The sequence below is a fragment of the Acinonyx jubatus genome, chromosome A1, assembly GCF_027475565.1.
Source record: "Acinonyx jubatus isolate Ajub_Pintada_27869175 chromosome A1, VMU_Ajub_asm_v1.0, whole genome shotgun sequence".
Taxonomy (NCBI): Eukaryota; Metazoa; Chordata; class Mammalia; order Carnivora; family Felidae; genus Acinonyx; species Acinonyx jubatus.
In genome coordinates, this window is record NC_069380.1 from 120,284,695 (window position 1) to 120,307,554 (window position 22,860).

General features: G+C 46.2%; 1 protein-coding gene across 1 annotated transcript; it reads left to right on the forward strand.

The window, feature by feature from the left end:
- Positions 1-258: 258 nt before the first annotated feature.
- On the forward strand, positions 259-2,985 carry POU4F3 (POU class 4 homeobox 3). Its single transcript, XM_027073139.2, has 2 exons — positions 259-514; positions 832-2,985. The coding sequence occupies exons 1-2, from the start codon at positions 395-397 to the stop codon at positions 1,726-1,728; spliced, it is 1,017 nt and encodes a 338-aa protein (XP_026928940.1). The 5' UTR covers positions 259-394; the 3' UTR covers positions 1,729-2,985.
- The last annotated feature ends 19,875 nt before the right edge of the window (positions 2,986-22,860 follow it).

A 22,860-nucleotide genomic window follows, 5' to 3' on the forward strand; every position in this document is an offset into this window, starting at 1 on the left:
CTAGTCCACCAAGAAGAAACAATCCGGAAGGTCTGCCGGCCTGGAGCCAGGCGGGGCGGGGCAGGCCCGGAGAAGCCAGGCCTGACCGGGGTATAAATGCTGTGGCGGGGGCGGCTGTGGCGGGCGCACAGACGCGCGCCTAGAGCTGCTGCCTGGCCTCGCCTCCCGGGCCGCCCCTGCGAGTCCCGGGCGCGTGAGCACGCCTGCGCGCGCCCGGGCCCTTCCTGGCAGGCTGCTTGTAAGATGAGTGAAGAAGCAGGTGGGGGAGAGGGGAGGCAGCGAGCGAGAGGGCGAGGGGAGCGCGGGCGCTGAGCGGCGCTCACTTGGAGCGCGGCGAGCGAGCGAGACGAGCCTGATCCATGTCCCTCGCTGCCTCCCTGCCAGGCGCGCGAAGATGATGGCCATGAACGCCAAGCAGCCTTTCGGCATGCATCCGGTGCTTCAAGAACCCAAATTCTCCAGCCTGCACTCCGGTTCCGAGGCCATGCGCCGAGTCTGTCTCCCAGCCCCGCAGGTACGTACTGGAGCATAATTACCGCTCTAAGGCACATTTTTTGACAGGCACTAGCTTCATGTTTTTTTCATGTCGCCCAGAACAATCGCCGCTGTCTGAACCCCTCTCCTTGTCTCCCCCGCGCTCTCTCCCGGCGCGCTCTCTCTCTCATTCATGTCTCTCTGATCCACACGTCTGTTCCAGCAAAGCCTCTGTCTCCGTATTAATTTTTATGACCTGGGCTTTGAGGAGAGGCATCTCGGTTGCTTGAAAATGTGTTTTAATCCTGAGTTGACAGTATTCCCCACTGACCGTGCTGTGCGCCTTCTCGCTTGCAGCTGCAGGGTAATATATTTGGAAGCTTTGATGAGAGCCTGCTGGCACGCGCCGAAGCTCTGGCGGCGGTGGATATCGTCTCCCACGGCAAGAACCATCCGTTCAAGCCCGACGCCACCTATCATACCATGAGCAGCGTGCCCTGCACGTCCACTTCGTCCACCGTGCCCATATCCCACCCGGCCGCTCTCACCTCACACCCACACCACGCCGTGCACCAGGGCCTCGAGGGCGACCTACTAGAGCACATCTCTCCCACGCTGAGCGTGAGCGGTTTGGGCGCCCCCGAGCACTCGGTGATGCCGGCACAGATCCACCCGCATCACCTGGGCGCCATGGGCCACCTGCACCAGGCCATGGGCATGAGTCACCCACACGCCGTGGCGCCTCACACCGCCATGCCCGCGTGCCTCAGCGACGTGGAGTCGGACCCGCGAGAGCTCGAGGCCTTCGCCGAGCGCTTCAAGCAACGGCGCATCAAGCTGGGAGTGACCCAGGCGGACGTGGGTGCGGCTCTAGCCAACCTCAAGATCCCCGGCGTAGGCTCGCTCAGCCAGAGCACCATTTGCAGGTTCGAGTCTCTCACTCTCTCCCACAACAACATGATCGCGCTCAAGCCGGTGCTCCAGGCCTGGCTGGAGGAAGCCGAGGCCGCCTATCGAGAAAAAAACAGCAAGCCAGAGCTCTTCAACGGCAGTGAGCGGAAGCGCAAACGCACGTCCATCGCAGCGCCGGAGAAGCGCTCGCTCGAGGCCTACTTCGCTATCCAGCCGCGGCCCTCATCCGAGAAGATCGCGGCCATTGCTGAGAAACTGGACCTTAAAAAGAACGTGGTGAGGGTCTGGTTTTGCAACCAGAGACAGAAACAGAAACGAATGAAGTACTCGGCGGTCCACTGACTGCGGCGGGGCGCGGCGTCCGGGGCCGGGGCCGGGAGAGCGGAGTGTATGCCACCCCCCAGAGTGTGTGTGTGGGGGGAACGGTTATGGGGAACTCCAAGACGTTTCCTGGCAGGTCAGGCTGTCTCCCCCGATGCCACAGACTTTCCCCTTTATCCTACCTGGTTGCCTCCCAGACTTCTCTTTCTCTTCTTTCCTTTCCATTGCCACCTGAAAAGTTATGGCGCTAAGAAAAAAATTCCTGAAGGGCAGGCCCGGAGTGGCAGGCGCTGTCCGTGGTGCTGAAAAATCTCCCTCGCGCGCTGGACTGCGAAACCACAGGGCAGGAGCCCCAATGCAGGGGACAGTGAACTGGCGCCGACCACACTACTCCGGGGTGAAGGCGCCACTTTGCTAAGCGTGATTAGACAAAGGTGAAGGGATGGGAAGGCAGTGATAAACACTAATACAAAGTCTAACTGGGGCACAAACATGTACTGGAGATTTATTTAGAGTATATAAAATACATGTATGTTTCCAAAGGATAGCCTTATACTCCTTTCCTCTTCTAAATTCTATCCATCTCATCCTTTGGTTTGCTGTAAGTTCTCTAAGGTAGCACGGACTAGGTTCAGGGAAAGTGTGCGTGAAGTTGCGAGGTCCCAGCTGTTCTCTGCGGTAAGTCGGGCTCCCTAAAAGATGGGCTCAATTTTGGCGACTGAAAATGCCGGGACCTCAAAGCTGGTTGCAAGCAACTGTCCCCAACTGCTCTAGCGCATCCTCCAAGATCTGATGGTGTTTGAGGGGGTGATTACTGCCTGCTGGAGGGGTGGGATTGGTAGTGTTCCGGTCGGACTGAGGACTCTCTGCCCCCAGCTCGCTCCTGCAGCCAGATTTCCAGCGCAGCATAGAGGCGGCTTTTCGAAAGTAATTGTAACTTCTCTGAATCATATGCAAGTCCTTCTAACACATCTAACCTCACTGCAATTTTATTATTGTTGTTGTTGTTAGCATTGTTATTGGCTATTATTTATTTAACTCTGCTTCTTTCCATCCCCCTTACATGGGTGTCTCCTGGTGGAGGTTCACTTGTGATTTGGAGCGGAAAGAGGAGCCAGACTGCTGGCCTGGACCCTTCTCACCTCCCCTCCTCTGGCCCCACCACGTTTTATCTTTCGTTGCTTCATGTAATTCGCGTGTTGCTGTGTGACCTTGGTTTTGTCCTCCAAATAGATACAAATAAAATATTAAGTTTTCTTCTCTATTTACCCCTTGAATTAACTCCTAAAATAAATGCTTTATTTTTCAACCCGAATCACAGTGCTTTTCTTTCTCAGAGGCTAAGGAGTACTAGTCTTGGAAAGGATTTAAAAGTGAGGACCCATAAGGGCTGGGTTCTTGCTTCTGGCAGGCCAGTGTCTGGCCATCTCTCCCCTCTTCCACGCAGCTGCACCTTCTCACTCAGATCTCCTCTAGGGAGAGCTTGCCGTTCTTCTCTGGACCTCGGGGTTACAAGGCACTTCCCTCCACACTTCCCTGCATGTGAATCTATCAGCCTCTGTTTGGTCAACTAGACTCAGATCCACTGCAAACTTTGAAGCCTGACTGATGAGAGTAGGAGCGGCTAGTACTTGCACTCATTGGCTGAATGATCCTGAAGCCAGTTTCTTACCTTCTCTAAGGCTCGGATTGCTCTGCTCGCCTGCAGGATTAAGATGTTAATATTTACCTCACAAAGTTATTGTCAAGATTAAATAAGATTGTTTATTTGAGGCATTTGGTAGCGCTTGGTGCTCAAGATGAAACATTATTTTAAAAGATTCAAGTGGCCTGGCAGGAAGTGGGTGGATAGAAGCAAAGAGGGAGGAAAGTGCTCTTTCCTGGGACAGAGTCCGTTGGGGCCCCTTCGGGGTCATTTCAGAAATTCATTTAAAATTGTCACCCAAGAGCTTACTCAATTCATGGTCTATCTCATCTTCTCTATGAGGAAGGGGGTGCTAAATGGTACATCTGCTGTCAAGATCCTAGCCTAGTGCCCTGCGCACAGTAGGTGCTCAAAAGATGGCCATTCCCTTTTCTTTCACTCCCTCTAAAAGGGGGAAGAAACCTTTTTATTTGTGAGCCACAGGAACACCTTCATGATTTAAAAATTAATGTTCCAAGTCAGGGAGTCGTCTGCACACTTCCCCTCTGTGTCTTCAAAGAGGTCTGGGTTATCAACTCCCGGCCGAAATTCGGAGCAGAGCGGGTCTCCCCTCCGCGCGGTGCACTCCCTCTGCGGCAAAAACAAACCTAGGGATCGCCCCCAGCCCCTGGGCCTCAATCCCTCGCCCCAACCGAGCGCAACAACCCCAGCGATGCCTCCACCTCCTTCTCCATCGGGTGTCCTTTAATAATAAATGCCCTTATGCCATTACATTATATTGTGGGTTTTGAAAATTTAAAATACGGCTGATGCAATATTAATTGCCTATAGTGATATAAAACACAGGGCCGGAGCCCAGCCGGGCTGCAGAGGAGGCGGCCGTGAGCGTCCCGCGCCGAAGTGAAGCGCTCCAGACAGACGCGCCTTTGCGGGCTGCGAGATTTCCTGCAGGTAAGAGCCTTCAGCTTTTCTGGTCCGGGAAAGAACCCGATATCCGCCGCCTCCATCTCCTTTCTGAAAAGTTCCCTGCTGAGATTATATATATATATATATATATATATATAACCTCAAAAGTTTGGAAGACTTTTTTTTTTTTTTTTTTTGGAGAGGGCGGAATGAGCAGCCCGAAAATAAGATCTGCGCTATTACTGGACGGGCGGGGTTGTGAGTCGCACGCTCACCTCTGCGCCTGGTCCGCTTCAGGCGCCGGGACTGTCCAAGCGTACCGGTATTTCGACCAATTTGCACCTACCGGCGGGAGCTGCGGCCAGGTCCACGACGCGCCCCACCCTCTCCCACCCACTGAGTGCGCCGGGTCGGCGCCGCTGCCTCTCTCCTTGGGCTCTCTCAGGAAGCAACGGGAGCTGTGGTTTCTCCGGAATTGTGCAGTCGCCTCTGCCCCTCCTCCGGGGCGGAGGCATAGTCCTCTCAAGAGTGGAGGGTGGGTAGGTACCAGCCGGTTTGGGGTTCACATAGGCCTGGTTTGCATCCTGGTGTGCCATTTCCTAACTGTGTGACCTTGGGCAAGTCACATCACCCCTGGAAGCCTCTCTCCATGGCTGCAAAACCACAAACATAATTTTTGAAGAGTAACTGAAAAACACTCCGGAGCAGATTTTCCTTTGCAAAATACTGCCAATTTGCAACATTCACTGTCCCCGCCCAGCTGGGAGTTTCTTTAAACTGGGCCAAGAGAAAGGAAGGCCAACGTTCAGGACTGTTTGTATGGAAAGGTGCACTGGGCCTTTCAAGGTGGGATTTTGAGAGTCATCTGTGGACTAGGGAAAGGCTTCTAGGCACGTGGCTGTCTGGAATTAGGATGTGACCCCTGAATGAACCATGCATACAAAGGCCCACATAGGTGAAGCCTTGATGGGCAGAACATGCATGTGGGAATCCTGGGCTCCTGGGTCTGGGCTGTGTGATCTCTGGCCAGGAGCTTCCTTTCTCTGTGCCTAATATTTACCAGTTTTATTCACTGTTTTATACCCACTGCCCAGCTCAGGATCTGGCCCAGAGTGGCAGACGATAGGTATCTGTCAAATGAATGGATGAATGAATGAATGAATGAGGCTTTGGTTTTGTAAACTGAAAGGATCCTTTCCAGCCCAATCCTTTCTAGATTCTGCGGACTGTAGGGGAAAACAGAGACCATCAGGTAGAGACAAGGGAGTGAGGTCAGGGTCAAGGTGGTGATCTGCATCTCCAGAGTCCATTCAAAGGTGGCCAGTTTCCTTCCTACTTAAATTAGGAGAAAGAAGCTTTGCCTCACTCTGTGTTTATCATGGGTACAGAAGGGGTCCTCTGTGACATGGGCCCTCAGAACCTAGAGGGGGACTCAGGGAGGAGGATCAGGAGGTGACCTCTGCCCTGCTGAATGTGCCTGACACTCTCTTGGCCCTTCAGCCTGGTTTATTTTACTTTCCTGCTGAGATGGTAACAACTGTGGCGCTGGGGTGGACGGACTTGGGGTGGGACACCTACTCCATCTCTTAGACCCTTTAACTTCCTGAGCCCCAGTGCCCTCATACATAAAATAGGAAAAAAGGCTATCTTTCAGATTGCTGTGATGAGTATCACACAAGGCCAGGGCCCGACACATAATAGGCATTAACGGATATTTAATCTTTTTCAAACATAACTTAGACAAGTGAGAGTTGGCGTTCCAGGGACAAAATAGGGGCTTGGCCTCAGCCGGGATAAACGTTTTCCCTCGCTGCGCCACAGTGTTCATCTATACAACGAGAGCAGTAACAGGGACTACCAGCTCCCGATGTGGTTGTTTGTGGTAAACCAGAAAGGGTAGAAGTAATCTCTTTGCAAACGGTGTGTCCCAGGCGCAGAAGGCACGATGTAATTCGCTCTCCTGGAGTCCACCCTGAGAATCCGAGTTCCCACTGAGAAACTTGACCCCAATTTCAGCTGCTTGAACTCCCAACTTTGGCTGCTTGAACTCGAGCAGAATCCTTGAACTCCTTTGCAGAAACCTGGCATGCATCAACCTTTTGATTGTTGGGAAACTCAGCACAGCCCTCCCTCCCAAGGGGCGGGCTCCAGTAGGCAGAGGAGGCGGGGGTCGGAGGGGGGGGGGGGTCGTGGGGTCTCTGACTCGTTCTCCCGGGCCCAGCTCCCACCTCTGGGTTAGGCGTCAGAGTGCGTCAGCCTTAGGGCGCCCTCTTTTTTTTTTTTACCGAAGGAGAGACTGAGGCCCAGACTGGGTAGGAGGCTCCTTCTACCTTAGTTTGTTCTTTTCCCCAGTCACCCTATCTTACTACCCTGTTGTATTTCTTTCTTAGTCCTTATCATTCCCTGTTAGCACCCTGTTTATTTATTTAACAGTAAATGAGTTTTGGGGCAAGTACCACCTCCATAACCCGCCTCCTGGAACCCTGCGCAGAGCCACCCAAAGAGTGCGCGCTTCACTAACGTTTGTTGGAAAAGTGAATAATAATATCTAACATGTATTAAGGGCTTCCTGTATGTCAGGTAGTGTTCCAAGCTCGTAATGAGCATTAACGCATTAATCCTTAAACAACACAAGCAGGTACCATTTTAAACCCCATTTTACAGATGAGAACTTGGAGGCACAGAGTGTTTATGTAACCTGCCGGGGAAAAGTCGTTATATGGCAATTCGGTGGAGAGATCTGGCCAAACACCTGCTTCTTAGCTTCACTGGTCCCCTAGTGAGACTCAGCCGCGTCAGGGGGCAGGGAAGGGGCGGCCGCCTGGATTAGAGGTGGAGCAGGCGCGTCAGGTTTGGCCGAAGGTGCGGAGGGAGCAGGCGGGGCCGTGGCATAAGCCGACGAAGCCCGCCGTCCTCGCCGGGTTTTGGAGACCTCCACTCGCGCTCCGTCTGCGGGTCTCTCCCTCGCGATTTTGCGCCGCCTCCCATGTCTCGGTCACTATCGGTGTCCGTGTGTTTGCCCGTCTCCCCCGCAACCCGCTCTTAGCTTCCCTTCACCCTCGCGGGCGCCAAAGCCTGACCCCAAAGCGCGGGAGCGACTTGGCTGCGTCCTCTCGGCGCGTATAAAGCCCCTTTCCCCTCTTTCGTCTCTTCCGCCGAGCTGCGGGAGCCTCCTGCGGTAACCCCGTCCCGGCGTGCGGAAGGAGCCAGCGAGGACACCGGCAGACGATTTAGCCTCGCCTCTTCGATCGCTCTTTTCCGAGCAGGTCAGGTTTCCCTCCACCCCCCGACGGCGCTTCCGCACTCGCTCCGCTCCCAGGACTCCCCGGCGGGGTCAGGGTTCGCCCCGCTCCTCCCCTCGCCTCCGGAGGGGGCTTCCTCTACGCGGCTTTCCGGCCTGGGGAGCCCCCCGGCGTGCGAGAGGGGCGTTGCAAAGAGACGGGAGGGCGGCCAGGCCCAGGCGCCTCCTGGGGAGTCCTCCCCACCCGTTGTTTTCTGTCTCCAGCGCGTGGAGGACTTGTTTCCGTGAGACGTCGGTTCTCTGCCTCTTCATTCAGCCCAGCACTGCCCAGCCTGGCACTGGAAGCAAACTGGTACCGAAACAGCACTGTCTTTCTCTGAGTTTGAGTTTTAGGATTTCACACACACACAAAATCCTAGTGTTCACTTTGGGATAATCAAATTTTGCTGGACTTCTTTGTACATTTTTAGGATTGATACTGTTTTTACTGTGAATTATCTAGGGAGGGAGCATCACGGTAGTTTCAAGAGGTCTCTGGACGAATCCCACCTCCATTACCATATCTCCTTTTCCTCTACTCACAGGCCCTCTACTTATCCTGAGTGCGCGCGCGCGCGCGCGCGCGCGCGCGCGCACACACACACACACACACACACACACACACACACCAGCCCAGCTCCAAAACCTCACCATTTCTTCCTGTGGCAGAGCCTCCCAGTGCCTGGGGCCTTGCTAGGCAGCTCACCTCTTGGCAGATATAGTTAATGTCCAGCCCTCATAAATCAAGACCATAAAAAGCTTACTTTCATATGCACTCAATTTCTACCAAACCTAAACTAATTGCATAAATTCCTTTAGGCCACTCAGGGCTGCTCTCTGGGTTGGGATCTGATCAATTAGTCATTAGGCACTCCATTAGCTGGGGTTTAAGCTGCCTCATATAAATGTCTCCTGTCAATTTGCTTGTAATTGAATGAATAAAAAAGGGTACAATTATTAGCACAGAGGATCAGAATAAGGAGACGTCAATTTTATTGAAATATTCTAAAAATGTCTTAATCTAACAACAACAACAACAACAACAACAACAACAACACAACAACAATTGAAGGCATTTAGACACGAGCCACTCCAAGAGTCTGTCCATGTTAAGGAAAGGTCTGGCCTGAGACACAGTAACCTGAGTATATATCTATGCTCTGTACCCCCCCCCCCACCCCCCACTCCCCAGAAACTAATCTTTTCCACCCTCAGGGCCTTAGTTTCTTTACCTGTACAATGAGTAGGTTGGGGTGATTCTTTTTAAAATTATTTTTATATTTTGTGAGAGTAATTCATGCATTTAGTTTAAAATTGAACACAGTATGACAATTTGACCAATCCCCAACCTCAGCCATGTTTAGAGATTTCTTTTGGAAGCCAGTTACGTGCCTAAATAGTATCATTTTGATACTATTTTTCTCTTTTTAAAATTCAGAGTTTATGTCTTCATGTTTTGATTAAAGAATACACAATTCCAATTCAAAAGAACTAGAAGATTTGCAGTGAAAAGTCTTTTTCCCATCCTTGACACAAGTTACCCAATTTCCTTTGTTGAAGTCAAATAACATTATCAATTTCTTGTGTACACTCTAGAGACGTTTTATTAGCCATCATATTTTGGCTTGTCGTTTTTGATCATGGTGCATTAATTTCTTGCTATGGTATCAGAGAACTAGAAATGATAATAATCTTGAATAATCTTTTCATACCAAGAAACCTAGGAAATATACAAAATCAATATTTAAAAAATATGAACTGAATGGGCAGTTGAAAATTCTGATTTTTTTTTGACCAAAAATTAATTTGGAGATGCAGACTCCATCACGTGTAAAAACTGTCTACTCGCAAACATAAAGAGTGTTTATAGATTGGTTTACATTCTACCACACCTCCTTCCAAATAGAATTTAAAGCAGCCTATCTGTAATTACAATGGAATCAGTAGTCATTTTTGGCATTTCTATGGAATCGGAGCTCATTTTTGCATCAAGAAGAATTTTTCTTTGGTGGACACAGCAGTGATGGAACTGGGAAAGACCTTGGTGACATCACTGAATAATCTGCCTAGGGTTGGGAATTGAACACCAGACTGGAGAAATTGCAGCTGAGCTCCTGTATGTGAGGGAATTGCAAACCTCAAAGCATAAATTCTGTCTCTGACAGAAATTCAAGGGGATGATCCTGATTGATGGATGATATACAGGAGACATTGTTCTGGGGGCGGGATTGATTTGTACTGAGTCCTGCATACTTTCTCAATAAATTCCTCTTGTAGTGAAAAGCATGGGTTGAAAGAGTTAACTAGGAGAATCAGAGTCACCTCTGTCAGCATACAGGCCACATGGTGCAGTGGAAAAGAACCTGAAATGTACACAGAAAGGTCTGAGTTCCAGGCCTTACTCTGTTCTTTGTGATCTTGGCTACTCTATTCACTTTTCAGTGCCTCAGTTTCTCCAACTCTAATGTAGAGAATTGAATTAGATAATAGTTCAATTCTGGAGAGGATTCATGGACTCCTTTAAGAATCTGAGGAAGTCTATTTCCTTAAGTCAGAAAAAGGTACATCTGTACACTCAAAATTTTTGCTAACTTCTTGAAGATCAACCATGTATCTGCTAGCACCCCATGAGTTTATGAGTTCCAGGTTAAGACCCCCTCGAGGAGGTCATCTAAAGACTCCTCTTCATATGACCATTTGAGTGTATGCTCAAATACCCATAGGCACTGAAACCAGCTTAGCAAACTGGGAAGAACTTTACTGAAGGTAAAAATAAAGTGTCAATTAGAGTATGAGCCAATTGTCAATAAAGACTCCAAATGGCTTCAGCAAAATTATTTTTCAGATCAATAGTCAGTCTCCCAAGAGACAATGTAGTGGAGTGAAAAAAAAAAGCACCACATTAGGGGTCAAAATCTAGTGTTGTTGTTTTTTAAAATCAGTTTGCCAGCACGTAGAATTGAGATTTTGAGCTGGGGACTTCCCTGCTCTGACCCCCTCTTTTCTTACGGGTGAAATGAGAGAGTCTGGCCAGATAATTTCTGAAGCTTCCAGTTGTGACGTTATATGAGCTTCCATGTGTGTAGACATTGGCATGTCTTACATTAAAAAAATTTTTTTAATGTTTATTTATTTTTGAGAGAGAGAGAGAGAGAGAGAGAGAGAATGTGAGCGGGGGAGGGATACAGAGAGAGAGAGACAGAGTCAGAAGCAGGCTCCAAGCTCTGAGCTGTCGGCACAGAGCCCAACATGGGGCTCGAACTCATGAACTGTGAGATCATGACCTGAGCCGAAGTCGAAGTCAGAGGCTTAACTGACTGAGCCACCCAGGTGTCCCTTGCATGGGCGTGTCTTACATTTAACATTTGTTTTGGCTTATTTTAATTTTCTAATTTGTTTTCACAATGATAGTTGTACAATCAAAGTAGAACTGGAAGGAGAGGCTACCAAGTGTGATGGCTGCTGGGTTCCCAGCATTGAGGCTTCTAAAACTGTGTGGCAGAAACACAACCCCACCTCCTAATGAAAAAATAAAAACACCAACAGTTTGTAAGTTTAAAAATTAAAGGCAGATTGGGGGGGTTGTAGGAGGCAGGATGAAATGAAAACATTTTGTTAGACTAAAGAGTCCTGGCTCAGCCAAGCCAGTTCAACAGCAGGTCTGGGGAGTTCCAGCCCAGGAGATAGTAGAAGGACTAGGGGTTGTTATGGGCTGGGCAGGGTAGTACCTGGTCCCCAAGCCCATTCCAGCTCTGGCTGGAATCCACAGATAAGAGAATGCTGACTAGAGCTCCTGTTCTCAGCTCTCAGCTCTTCATTTTTTTCTCCCCACCCCCGTGACTTGGGTCAATGCTTGCTGCTGTGAGCTCACTCAGCCTTTGAGGGTCTGTTTTACTGGTAACATGGTTCAGGTAAAATGATTAGAGCATTGGCCACCTTCCACTCTTCTGTCTCCAGCTTCATGAGGTGTCTCCTGTCCTATAGTTTGTTTTGCCCCAGTTTTATTGAGAGATAATTGACAAATAACATTGCATAACCTTAAGGTGTGCAACTAAGTGATTTGTTATATGTAGATACTGAAAATGATCACTGTAGTAAGATTAGTTAGCACCCATCACTTTACATAGTTGCCATTTTTTTCCCTCATGGTGAGAACTTTTAAGGTCTACTCTCTAATCAACTTTCAATATATAATATAGTTTTGTTAACTATAGTCATCAAGTTGGACATTACGTTCTCAACACTTATTTATTTTATATCTGGAACTTTGAAACTTTTGACAACCTTCGCCTAATTCCTACATTCTATAGTTTTTAGTTCTTGAGTTTTTCTCTGATGGTATTGTAATATTGGTCATGGCTTTGGATAGGATGGCCCTATGATTTCTAGTGCTATTAGGTCATTCAGGGGGAGGGTCTGTATTTCTTGACTGTCACAGTAGGGTTTTTCCATCACGAGAAGAGTTTTAACATTATCTATTCACATGCTTTAGATTATCTATGTTAGACACATGAAATCCTAGAATGTGAAGCAAAGAGAGTTCATAGAGATCCTCTGGCTGGAGAACATCGTGTTGTATTTCTAGGGGCTCTTCTATCTATATTTTTCACAATCTCTCCGTGGGACTCTGCCTCTGCCTACTTACACAGATATAGGAAGATGTTTCATACACCTTTTTCTCCCTGCCAAGGTGCCCCACCCCTGGAGTTTGGGTATATAGCCTTAATCACAAAATTGCTTTCAATACATTTTTCGTTACAGACAGTATAAAATTTACCATCCATTTCACAACACATCTGTGACTATTTTGCCCTCCCCACCATCGCAATGTTACTTTACTTAAGGAATAAGTTGGGGCAGCACCAGAACCTGTGGTACAACCACACCCTGCACACTTACATGTCGTTCATAAGAACAAGTAGCTTAGATTGCCAGTAAATTCTAGTGCAACGTCTTTTATTATAGGGCAAAAACGAGACCTAAAAGCAAAGCAGTAGATATATAGTAAAATAACAGTAAAACAAGCGACAGCTTCGATGATCACTTTAGAACAGGAAGATTTAACACATTTTGAAATTAAGTCTATGAATGAGCTATTCTTTATTATTATCCTCCCAACCATACCCCTCCCCCAAAGGTGAAGGGAGGAAAGCAGGAAATTTAAAGGTACAGAGTGTTCCTATCTTAAAAGTACTGCTCTAAGATGTTCTACAAACCTAGGTGAAGTACATATATCATAACGCATATTTTAAAAATGAGGTGTCTGAAAGGTAAAACAACTTGTCCAAAGTCATACAACTATAAATCATAGAACCTAGGAGTTCAATCCAGAGTTGTCTGCCTCTAGGGCTGTACTCTTCCCACTATGCCATGCTTGCTCCTGTGGACTTACATTTTTAGAGATGATATCTGAGGGACTTTTATGTGAAAGAAGCTTGTTCTATGGGCCCCAAAGGGGTGTAATTAGATAAGAAATGAAAATCACAGTAAGAAAAATTTAGTTTCTTGTAAGAAGAGGGCTCTGGTAGTCAATATGGCCGAAGGAGTGGGCTGTGCTGTGAGTCCCTGCTCTGGAGCATTCAAGCAGAGATGTTAGTGAGTAATGCTGGGGAGTGGTGTAGATGGTGGGTTTCAGCATCAGCTGTTCGGTTGAATGAGGTCATGTCCTCTTCCAAGCTGAGAGCTACTGTTGCTCTGGATGTTTGTTCAGTCTTAGATACCTCCTGTGAAAAATATAAAGGACTATCTCCTCTAAAAAATGTACAACTTCCTTAAAGAGGCTTGGAAAATAAATATTATCTTAATATTTTTATTCTTGAATTTGCCTTTTAGAATACTAAAATATATACTTGAAGCCAATAATAATAAAAACATTACATTTGGCTCCTTGACCAACTTACCATATTAGAGGAACTTAGGGTCTGGGTGCCTGGGTAACTCAGTTGGTTAAGCATTCGACTTTTGATTTCAGCTCAGGTCATGATCTCATGATCTCATGGTTTGTGAGTTGAAGCTCGGCTTGGGATTCTCTTTTTGTAATCTGTCTCTCTGCCCCTTCTTCATGTGTGCTCTCTCTCTCTCAAAATAAATAAATCAACTTAAAAAAAAAGAAGAACTCAGGTTATTGAGGCTCACTAGAGTCTTTGAGGAAAATGGGAGCTGTCACTGAAAAATATTTTTGTAGAGTAGGGACTAGATTGGGGGCCTTGAGTGCCTTTTTCCACTGCTATCACTTTATCTTCTCTCTCATCTTTTCCTTCTTTTTTTTTTTAATTTGTTTTGAGACAGAGAGAGAGAAGGAGAGAGAGACAGAGAGAGAGCAAGCTGGGGAGAGGCAGAGAGAGAGAGAAAAAGAGAGAGAATCCCAAGTAGGCTTCACACTGCCAGCATGGAGCCTGATGAGGGGCTTGAACTCATGAACCATGAGATCATGACCTGAGCTGAAGTCTAGAGTTGTATGCTTAACTGAGTGAGCCACCCAGGTGCCCTACGTATTTTCCTTCTTAAAAAAAAAAAAAAAAAAAAGCTTCTTTTGTTCCTTCAGTTCTTTCCCTGTCTCCTTTTCTTTTCCCTATCACAGTGTCAAAGTGCTTGGGAGGACTGGTTACTGTTTTTAAGTTTATCATTTGGACCCTTGAGTGTTCCAGAGGCAGCAGGCTACGAGGCTAAATATGCCCCAAGCCAGGGCTCAATTGCCAAAAGGCAGACTAAACATATGAAGGGAAGGGGCGCCTGGGTGGCTCAGTCACTTAAGCCTCTGACTTTGGCTCAGTTCATGATCTTGCACTCTGTGAGTCTGAGCCCTATGTCAGGCTCTGTGCTGACAGCTTAGAGCCTGGAGCCTGCTTTGGATTCTGTGTCTCCTTCTCTCTCTGCCCCTCCACCTCTCATGTTCTGTCTCTGTCTCTCCCTCTCTCTCAAAAATAAGTAAACATTTAAAAATTTTAAAAGAACATGTGAAGGGAAGACATACCAAAATAAGAAAGAATGTTTTGGAAGACTTCAACTTTTGATATTTTAAAAAAACATCCTTACAGTCAAGTTCAGAATTGTGTTAGACTTCCTGAGGTAGTGATTTTAACTTCATACAGGGAAAGGGTAGCAAAGCATTAAGTGTTTAAAGCTTCTCAAGATCTTCCTTTGACCCAACATAAAATAAATACAATTATAAGACTAATTATGAATACCCTGAACTGTGACTTTTTTTTTTCATTCCCTAGCACAGTTTGACCAAAAAACTGAAGAAAAGTAGAGTGTCTTCTAATTTCTGTGTGTATGCCTGGCTTCATGAGAAATAGCTGAGGTCTAAAAATATAATGGATTCATTGAACAGATATGTGTTATGTTATCACTATGTGACAGGTCCTGCTTAAGGTGCCGGGGACTGAGCAGGGAACTTGGGACTCTCTCCCTGTGCTCATGGAGCTTACACGCACATTGGAGACTAGTGATATCTCATTCCTGGGACTCTGGACCAAACTGTTAAGTATTAACCAAGTTAACCCGACCTTTACCTGTCTGTAGTGTTTGGGAGCCGGTCCCAACCTTTCTGAGTATCTCTGTTCACATAGTATATAATATATGAATACTGTTCTCCTCCTTTCTCACCCCTGTCTGGAGAGAAAAGTCACAGAAATTGAAACGAAGAGATAAACAATAACCCCCAAAGCCTAGTGACTTAACATCAGTTGGCACCAAGTTATGGAACTCAACCATGATTTTTTTTTTTTTTTCAAAAAATGACAAGAGGAAGTAACAATCGGCTGGAGAGGATGGTGTGTGTTCCTGGCAATCACAGTTGGCCACTACACTGTTGGAGCCGCTTCCTTTGTCTCCCTCTGGGCCACTGATTGCATGGATTCACATTTCATATAGCCTTCCTCTATGTCCGTGATGCACTGAGATGGACACATCTTCTCCAGAACAGACCAACTACCGATTTCTATGCAGCTGGACTCTTCACAGTTTAAGCCCAGTTAAAATGATTACACAGGGTGGGGGGAGCATAAGAAGAGCTGCTTTTTTTTTTTTTTTTTTTTTTTCTGAGAGAGGAGAGGTTTGATGGCAACAAGGCAACACTGATTACATTCTAGGATAGTCAGAAACTAGGTTGGTTAGAAATTAGGTAATGCTTGTGTTACTCCCAGGAATCAGAGCAAGATTCCTTTTCTTTCAAACTTCTTTTTAAAATGAAAGTTGTATGTGGGGCACCTGTGTGGCTCAGTTGGTTGAGCATCAGACTCTTGACTTTGGCGCAGTGCTGTTGTCATGGTTCGTGGGATCCAGCCCTGCACTGGGCTCTGCGCTGACAGTGTGGAGCCTGGTTGGGATTCTCTGTCTCCCTCTCTCTCTCTCTCTGCCCCTCCCTTGCTTGCTCACTGTGTCTCAAAATAAATAAGTAAACTTAAAAAAAAAAGCTGTATGTGTCCATAATTTCAAAGTTCAAATAATTTAGCAAGGTGGCTAAATTGAAGGGGCGGCTTCCTTGAAGATTCTCTAATGCTACTTTTTTTGCTTTTCCTCTTTGGATTGGTTAATTCCCAGAGAAAAATCTCTGTTTCCTGTTTTAAGCATGTATGTCTGGCAGTTCACGTTCATGGTTCTGAGTGACAGAAAAGGAATGTGATTTTCAACATTTAGAATGTAAAATTGTATATAATTCCTCTGTTTTCAATGTAGTTTCCCACCCTTAACTGTGGTCGGTGTCCCCAAAAACCCCACGTACACTTTTCTAGTGAATAAACTGCCAGCGTTTTGCCAAGTTTGGGTCAGACAGTTGCCCACCTGCACCAAGTGGTTGAGGTAGGTCTGAGTCCTCATCTGAAGGTCTAACCGCTTTGTAAACACGCTCTCGGCCAAGTCACCTGTTTGCAGCCGCCTCTTAACTCCAACCTCCAGAGATAGGAGGTACTGTCACTTTGCAAGTCTCAGGAATTTGCTATGCCTTTGGGGTTGCTTTTCAGCATTCCCCCCTGCTGACTTAGCATTCAGCTTTCGTGTGTCTACTATCATTTACCTCTTACTTGCTGTCCAGTTTCCAAAAAAACATTTTTTGGTAATTGTCTTTTTTTTTTTTTAATTCTCTTTGTTCCTGTAGGCTTAGGCTTTAAATATCCTTTGATTATCATTTTACAATTAGGTTCTGGGAGAAAGGGAGCTGATGTATGTGTTCGGTCTCCTACTCTAACTGGAAGTCTCCAGAGCGGGGATTCTGAACGAAGGCCTGAGGAATTCCTGGAAGAGTCATGGATGTACTTTGAAGGTCGTCTTTGTATAACCCCCCTGAAACTTTATGCAAAATTAAGTGTCTTTCTATGTATATTCCCACCATTATTAAGTCTATAGGTTTTATCAAATTCTCAAAGTGATCTGTCCTCAAAATCTCAGTATTGTCTCTCCAGAGGCCAAGTTTATGTTACATTGTGAAGAAAGTGGCATAAGCTTAAAGATCCTCAAATTTGGGAAATAGCAGAACAGCCCAAACTTTCCAGCCCTGCTAATAGATGAAGGTTCAATCACTGGGACTGAACAGCCCTTGAAGACCAGTTCATTCCTATTCATTGTGCCACATCTTTCTTGTCTGGGGCCCAAGAACCATGCAGCAGGCCTGAGGAGAGAGCACTCACGTGTTTGAAATTACAGGTGGAAAGTAAGTGATGAAACCTTTGAGACGATCCTTGCAGACCAACAGATCCAAATGCCAGAAGGGCAAGTAGATGAGAACAGTGAGCCACATGTCGGTGGCAGAGTGGTTGCAGAATTGCGGGGAACCGGAGGGTCTGTCGCCGCCCTAAAAGAGGCAGAAGTTACCCAGCATCAATCCGTGACTGCTGTGTGGAGAAATGAAACCAAGGTAAGCAAATCTTGTGATTTTTTTTCAAGAGACCCTGGAAATCTAAATTTCTACCATGTGATACCTATTTGCCTTTCCTTCCTTAAAATAAAAGTTAAAGCAACAACAACAACAACCAAGTAGGCTAAACTACACACATATGTAGGCCAGATTGAACTCACAGACCACCAATTTGTGATACCTCATTTGCTCCAGTGTTCTTCTGCATTCTTGGAGCCCATGGCCCAGAATGAGGATGCTTCCATGTCAGTGTTGCCCAAGAGAAGGGCCCAAGAGATTGGGTTTTGGATCTCACAGGGCGGCTGTGAGTCCTTCCTGTATAAAAGGGTGGAAATTGGTGGCATTGGAGTGCATATGAGAGAGAGAGAGAGAGAGAGAGAGAGAGAGAGAGAGAGAGAGAGAAAGGGAGGCAGAGTATATGGGGAAGGAAGGGAAGATTCTGGTGAAGAGATAAGATGAAGAGACAGTGTTGGCTTAGGCTCCAATAGCTATACTTCTCAGAGTTTGATTAAAAAGTTGTACAAAACTGGGGGGAAATGAGGGTTGGGTAGGCAACACTGCTGAGTACTTTTAAGATATTTTAGAAATGTCCAATGCTGTCCAATAAAACTTTTTATAATTATGAAAATGTTTTCTATATCTGCACTGTCCAATACGGTAGCCAGTAGCCACACGTGGCTGCTAAGCACTTGAAATGAGGCTAATGCAACCGAAGAAGTGAATTCTTCATTTAATTTAAATCCAAAAGGACTCCTGGCTACTGAACGGGGCAGTGCCAGTTGGATCATTATATCCCACCATGCATTATGTCTTCCTTCATGGGTTGCATGTGAATAATTAAGACAGAAAACCATGTCTTTGTAGCTACACCCACCCCCTACACACACACACACACACACACACACACACACACACACACACACATTCAGCCCATGATTTCATGGCTACTGTTACCTGACTGAGACGGAGTTTAAAAAGGGAGCGAATTTAAGAAAAATGTTTAGGAGTCATTTTTAGTAAACATATCTAATAAATAGCATTTACAAAGTATATATGGCAGTTATAAAGGTCATACAAATGACTGAAATTTGGCAATCAATGAGATTTATAGGTATTTACTGAATTGTGGACTACACACCACTGGTCACTCACATCGTGTCACCGTCAGAAGTATCCCATGGACAAGTTAAATAAGTTTGGGAAATTTTCAAAGAGTTTTGTTGTTATTGTTATTGCTGCTGAGCTGCAGAACTTTTCAGAGTCTATTATAAGTTGGAATGAACGTGAATCTCCAAGACAGAAATCCAGAATGTAGCATTTCTCACACATAATTGACCAGGGAATGTCGGCTGTCCATTTTTTTTTTTTTCTCATGGACCTCCATGTTTTAAGGGATGCTAGTGTTCCTTAGAACCTAGTTTGGAAATGATGTGGTGTAGTTTTTCTCGATGGGTCAGAAAGTAAATAATTTAGGTTTTGTGGTCATACTGTCTCTGTTGCCCCTATTTAACTCTGCCATTATAGGGCAGTGGCAGCCCTAGATAATACATAAACAAATGGGCAAGGCTGTGTTCTTAGACACCTTTGTTTATAAAAACAGGCAGCCAGGGGCACCTGGGTGGCTCAGTTGATTGAGCCTCTGACTTGGGCTCAGGTCATGATCTCATGGTTCATGAGTTCGAGCCCCACCTCAGGCTCACTGCTGTCAGCCTGTCAGCCCACTTCAGATCCTCTGTTACCCTCTCTTTGCCCCTCCCCTGCTTGTGCTCTCACCAAAGTAAATAAATATTAAAAAAAAAAAGCAACAACAGGCAGTGGGCTGGATAGAGGAAGTGGCATTGCAGGAGACACCTTGCCAGTTTCTTGTTTTGCCAACCATTAACTTGAACTTGACTTGGGCGGGTCCCATGACTTGGCCCTTCAGCCCTGTCTGAAAAACGAGAGTGATGGTACTAGCAACTAACATTTATTGAGCATCCACGATGTGCCAGCCAGGTACCCTACCGGGCTCTGGGTAAAGACAGGTGAGGTGCCTGCCCTCATGGAGACCGAAGAGTATGACTGACAGTAACTGCTACGGTTTGATGTATCAAGTTACTTGGGGTAAAATGTGGGAATAAGACTTAACCTGAAGACATTTTTATTGATTGATTTCTTACCATGAACCAGTCACCTTCTTTTAAATGTAGGATCTGCTTTGAGATAAGCACTCTCATCCCCATTTTTTAAAATTTTAATTTAATTTAAATTTTTTTTTAAAATTTACATCCAAATTAGTTAGCATATAGTGCAACAATGATTTCAGGAGTAGATCCCTTAGTGCCCCTTACCCCTTTAGCCCATCCCCCCTCCCACAATCCCTCCTGTAACCCTCAGTTTGTTTTCCATATTTATGAGTCTCTTCTGTTTTGTCCCCCTCCCTGTTTTTATATTATTTTTGTTTCCCTTCCCTTATGTTCATTTGTTTGTCTCTTAAAGTCTTCATATGAGTGAAGCCATACGATTTTTGTCTTTCTCTGACTAATTTCACCTAGCATAATACCCTCCAGGTCCATCCACATAGTTGCAAATGGCAAAATTTCCTTCTTTTTGATTGCCGAGTAATACTCCATTGTATATCTATACCACATCTTCTTTATCCATTCATCCATTGATGGACATATGGGCTCTTTCCATACTTTGGCCATTGTTGATAGTGCTGCTATAAACATGGGGGTGCATGTGTCCCTTCGAAACAGCACACCTGTATTCCTTGGATAAATGCCTAGTAGTGCAATTGCTGGGTTGTAGGGTAGTTCTATTTTTAGTTTTTTGAGGAACCTCCATACTGTTTTCCAGAGTGGCTGCACCAGTTTGCATTCCCACCAGCAGTGCAAAAGAGATCCTCTTTCTCTGCATCCATGCCAACAACTGTTGTTGCCTGAGTTGTTAATCTTAGCCATTCTGACAGGTGTAAGGTGGTATCTCATGGTGGTTTTGATTTGTATTTCCCTGATGATGAGTGAAGTTGAGCATTTTTTCATGTGTCGGTTAGCCATCTGTCATCCCCATTTTACAAGTGTGAAAACTGTAGCACAGAGAGGTTAAATATCTTCCCTAAAAGCACACAGCTAGGAAGGGGCCAAGTAGGGACTTTAGGACTTTGTGACATCAAATCTCCTGCTCCTTCCTTTATGCCCTACTCACCTTACAACATACGCTGAAGCTCAAATAAGAATATATGTGAAGTGCTCAGCCTGACATAGAATGGATGCTTTTTAAATGTCAGCCCTGCCCTTACTCCCACTCCTCCATGTTCAGTCCTTCAGGGTGACTTTCCTGGAATCTTCAGGTTAAGCCAGTAGAGGCTGGGGGCCCCCCAAGCCTTCTTCCTGGAGAGTCCTGTGGGTTTCTACATGGAAATAAATCTATGTGAAATGGAAGATGTTCTGCAGCTGGGACTCTACCCCTTTCTTGTCTTCAACCCAGTGAATGGGCAAGGGGACTAGAGATCAGGTCAGGTCAGGAAGACTTTAATCCCTACCTAAGACGTCCAGGTGAGCTCAACAGAGTGTATTGTTCCAAAGACCCAAAGCAACTGAGGGGCTAGGTCTCTCAAAGTGGGTTTCTGAACCCTGCACCGTCCTCCGGCTCTCTTTCCCAGTCTGGTGTGCTCCCTGATATCTCACTCTGCATCTCCCAGGACTGGTGCCTCAGAGATGAAAGCCAAGAAAATGCAACAAGCCATCGGCGGCACTCACTCAATTGATTTTTACACAAAATTTGCCTTCATGCACGGAGGATGGAAAAATGATCCCATAAATAATGGATAACAAAAACAAATGCAGGGAGGAAATCAATAGTCACACACTTGATACCGCAGGGAGATGGGAGAGGAAAATATGGAGGCTGTTCCAGCTAAATGGCCCCCCCGGGGAACCCCTTCCTAGCACTTCCTGCTGGAGAGGGATGGGCATATCTTGGCCTAGCTGGCCCCAGGAGCCTTAAGCTGAGTCCCCGCGGAGGGCACCAGGAGTGTTGTGTCTCATGGAGCCTCTGGCTTCAGTGGGTCCTCATGAGGTCTGGGCTTCTCTCAAAGTCCAGAGTCAGTCTCAGGACATTGGGACCATCTGCCCCTCAAGGATCACCCTGATTTCCAGCCCACAGATGAGCATACATGCCTAGTTCTTTTCCTGAGTTGTCCTTGGCCACAGGGGCTCCAGAAATCTTTTAGAGATGCCAAAAGGTGGCCATCCTTTGAGATGCCTCCCTTTTTCTATTCACAGCAAGTTGCCCCCAGATCTGGCCACTCACTGTGGTGCTACAAAGCCCCCAGAATGGCATGGGGGCAGGGCTTTGAATCCTGGTTCTACCATCTGCTCTATTTGTATGATTCTGGCAAGTCACTTAACCTCTTGAGCTTCAGTTTCCTCATCTGTAAAATGGAGCCAAAAATATCTAAAGCCAATAGGAGGGAATAAACTACTTGATGTGTATAATGCCTGGCATATAGTAAGTGCTTAGAATAAGGCAGGTTAAGTCACCCTCAAATGATACCTGAAATCTGTGCCTCATGCTCGCTTCCTCTGACTTCAGGGCTTCACAGCCTCATGACTGGACGTGTGCAGTAGCTCCTAATTAGTCCTCCTGCCTCTGGCCTCTTAGCTCTTTGGTTGTTGCTCCTCACAGTTGTCATCTTTCTCAAAGGTATGTTGGTTAGTGTCACTCCTTTTTCTTGACGTTGTTGTTAGTTTTCCTGGTATTCAATTTATTTGACGAGGTGGTACGTTCGCATGGTTCAAAATTGAAGAGGTGAAAATTCCTCCTTCCACTTCTCCTCCCACCCACGCAGCACTAGTATCAATGTCTTGTATACCTTTCCAGAGAAGTTTTATTAATTATAAGCATATGTGTTTGCTTGTGTATATGTGTGCATAAATATGTATTTATGCATATGTATTTTCATGTGTTCTTTTTTCTCAAGATGGTGGCAGATGATGTATGCATACAGTTCTATACTTTTTAAATTATACTTTATATATCCTAGTGCTTATTCCCTGTGAGTATATAAGGAGTTTGCTTTTTTCAAACTGCTGCCGATTGTATTCCATTCTAGGGATATACCATAGTTTACTTAACCAATCCCTGTTGGTGCAATTGGGTTTTCCCCCCCAGACTTTTTTTTTAATGTTTATTTATTTTTGAGAGAGAGAGACAGAATTAGTGGGAGAGGGAGACACAGAATCTGAAGCAGGCTCCAGGCTCTGAGCTGTCAGCACAGAGTCCAATGCAGGGCTTGAACCCATGAACCCTGGGGAGCTATGAGATCATGACCTGAACTGAAGTCGGATGCTCAACCGACTGAGCCACCCAAGCGCTGCACCTTGCCCCCCAGACTTTTGCTTTTACAAGCAATGCTGTGATGAGCAACCTCATACATATGTAATTTCACAAGACATCTCTACGATAAATTACTAGATGTGTAATTGC

Excerpts from the sequence above, each read along its gene's own strand:
- POU4F3 (XM_027073139.2), top strand. The coding sequence starts at position 395 with ATGATGGCCATGAACGCCAAGCAGCCTTTCGGCATGCATCCGGTGCTT. Across the intron at positions 515-831 it reads TCTGTCTCCCAGCCCCGCAG|CTGCAGGGTAATATATTTGG; the intron begins GTACGTACTGGA and ends TCTCGCTTGCAG.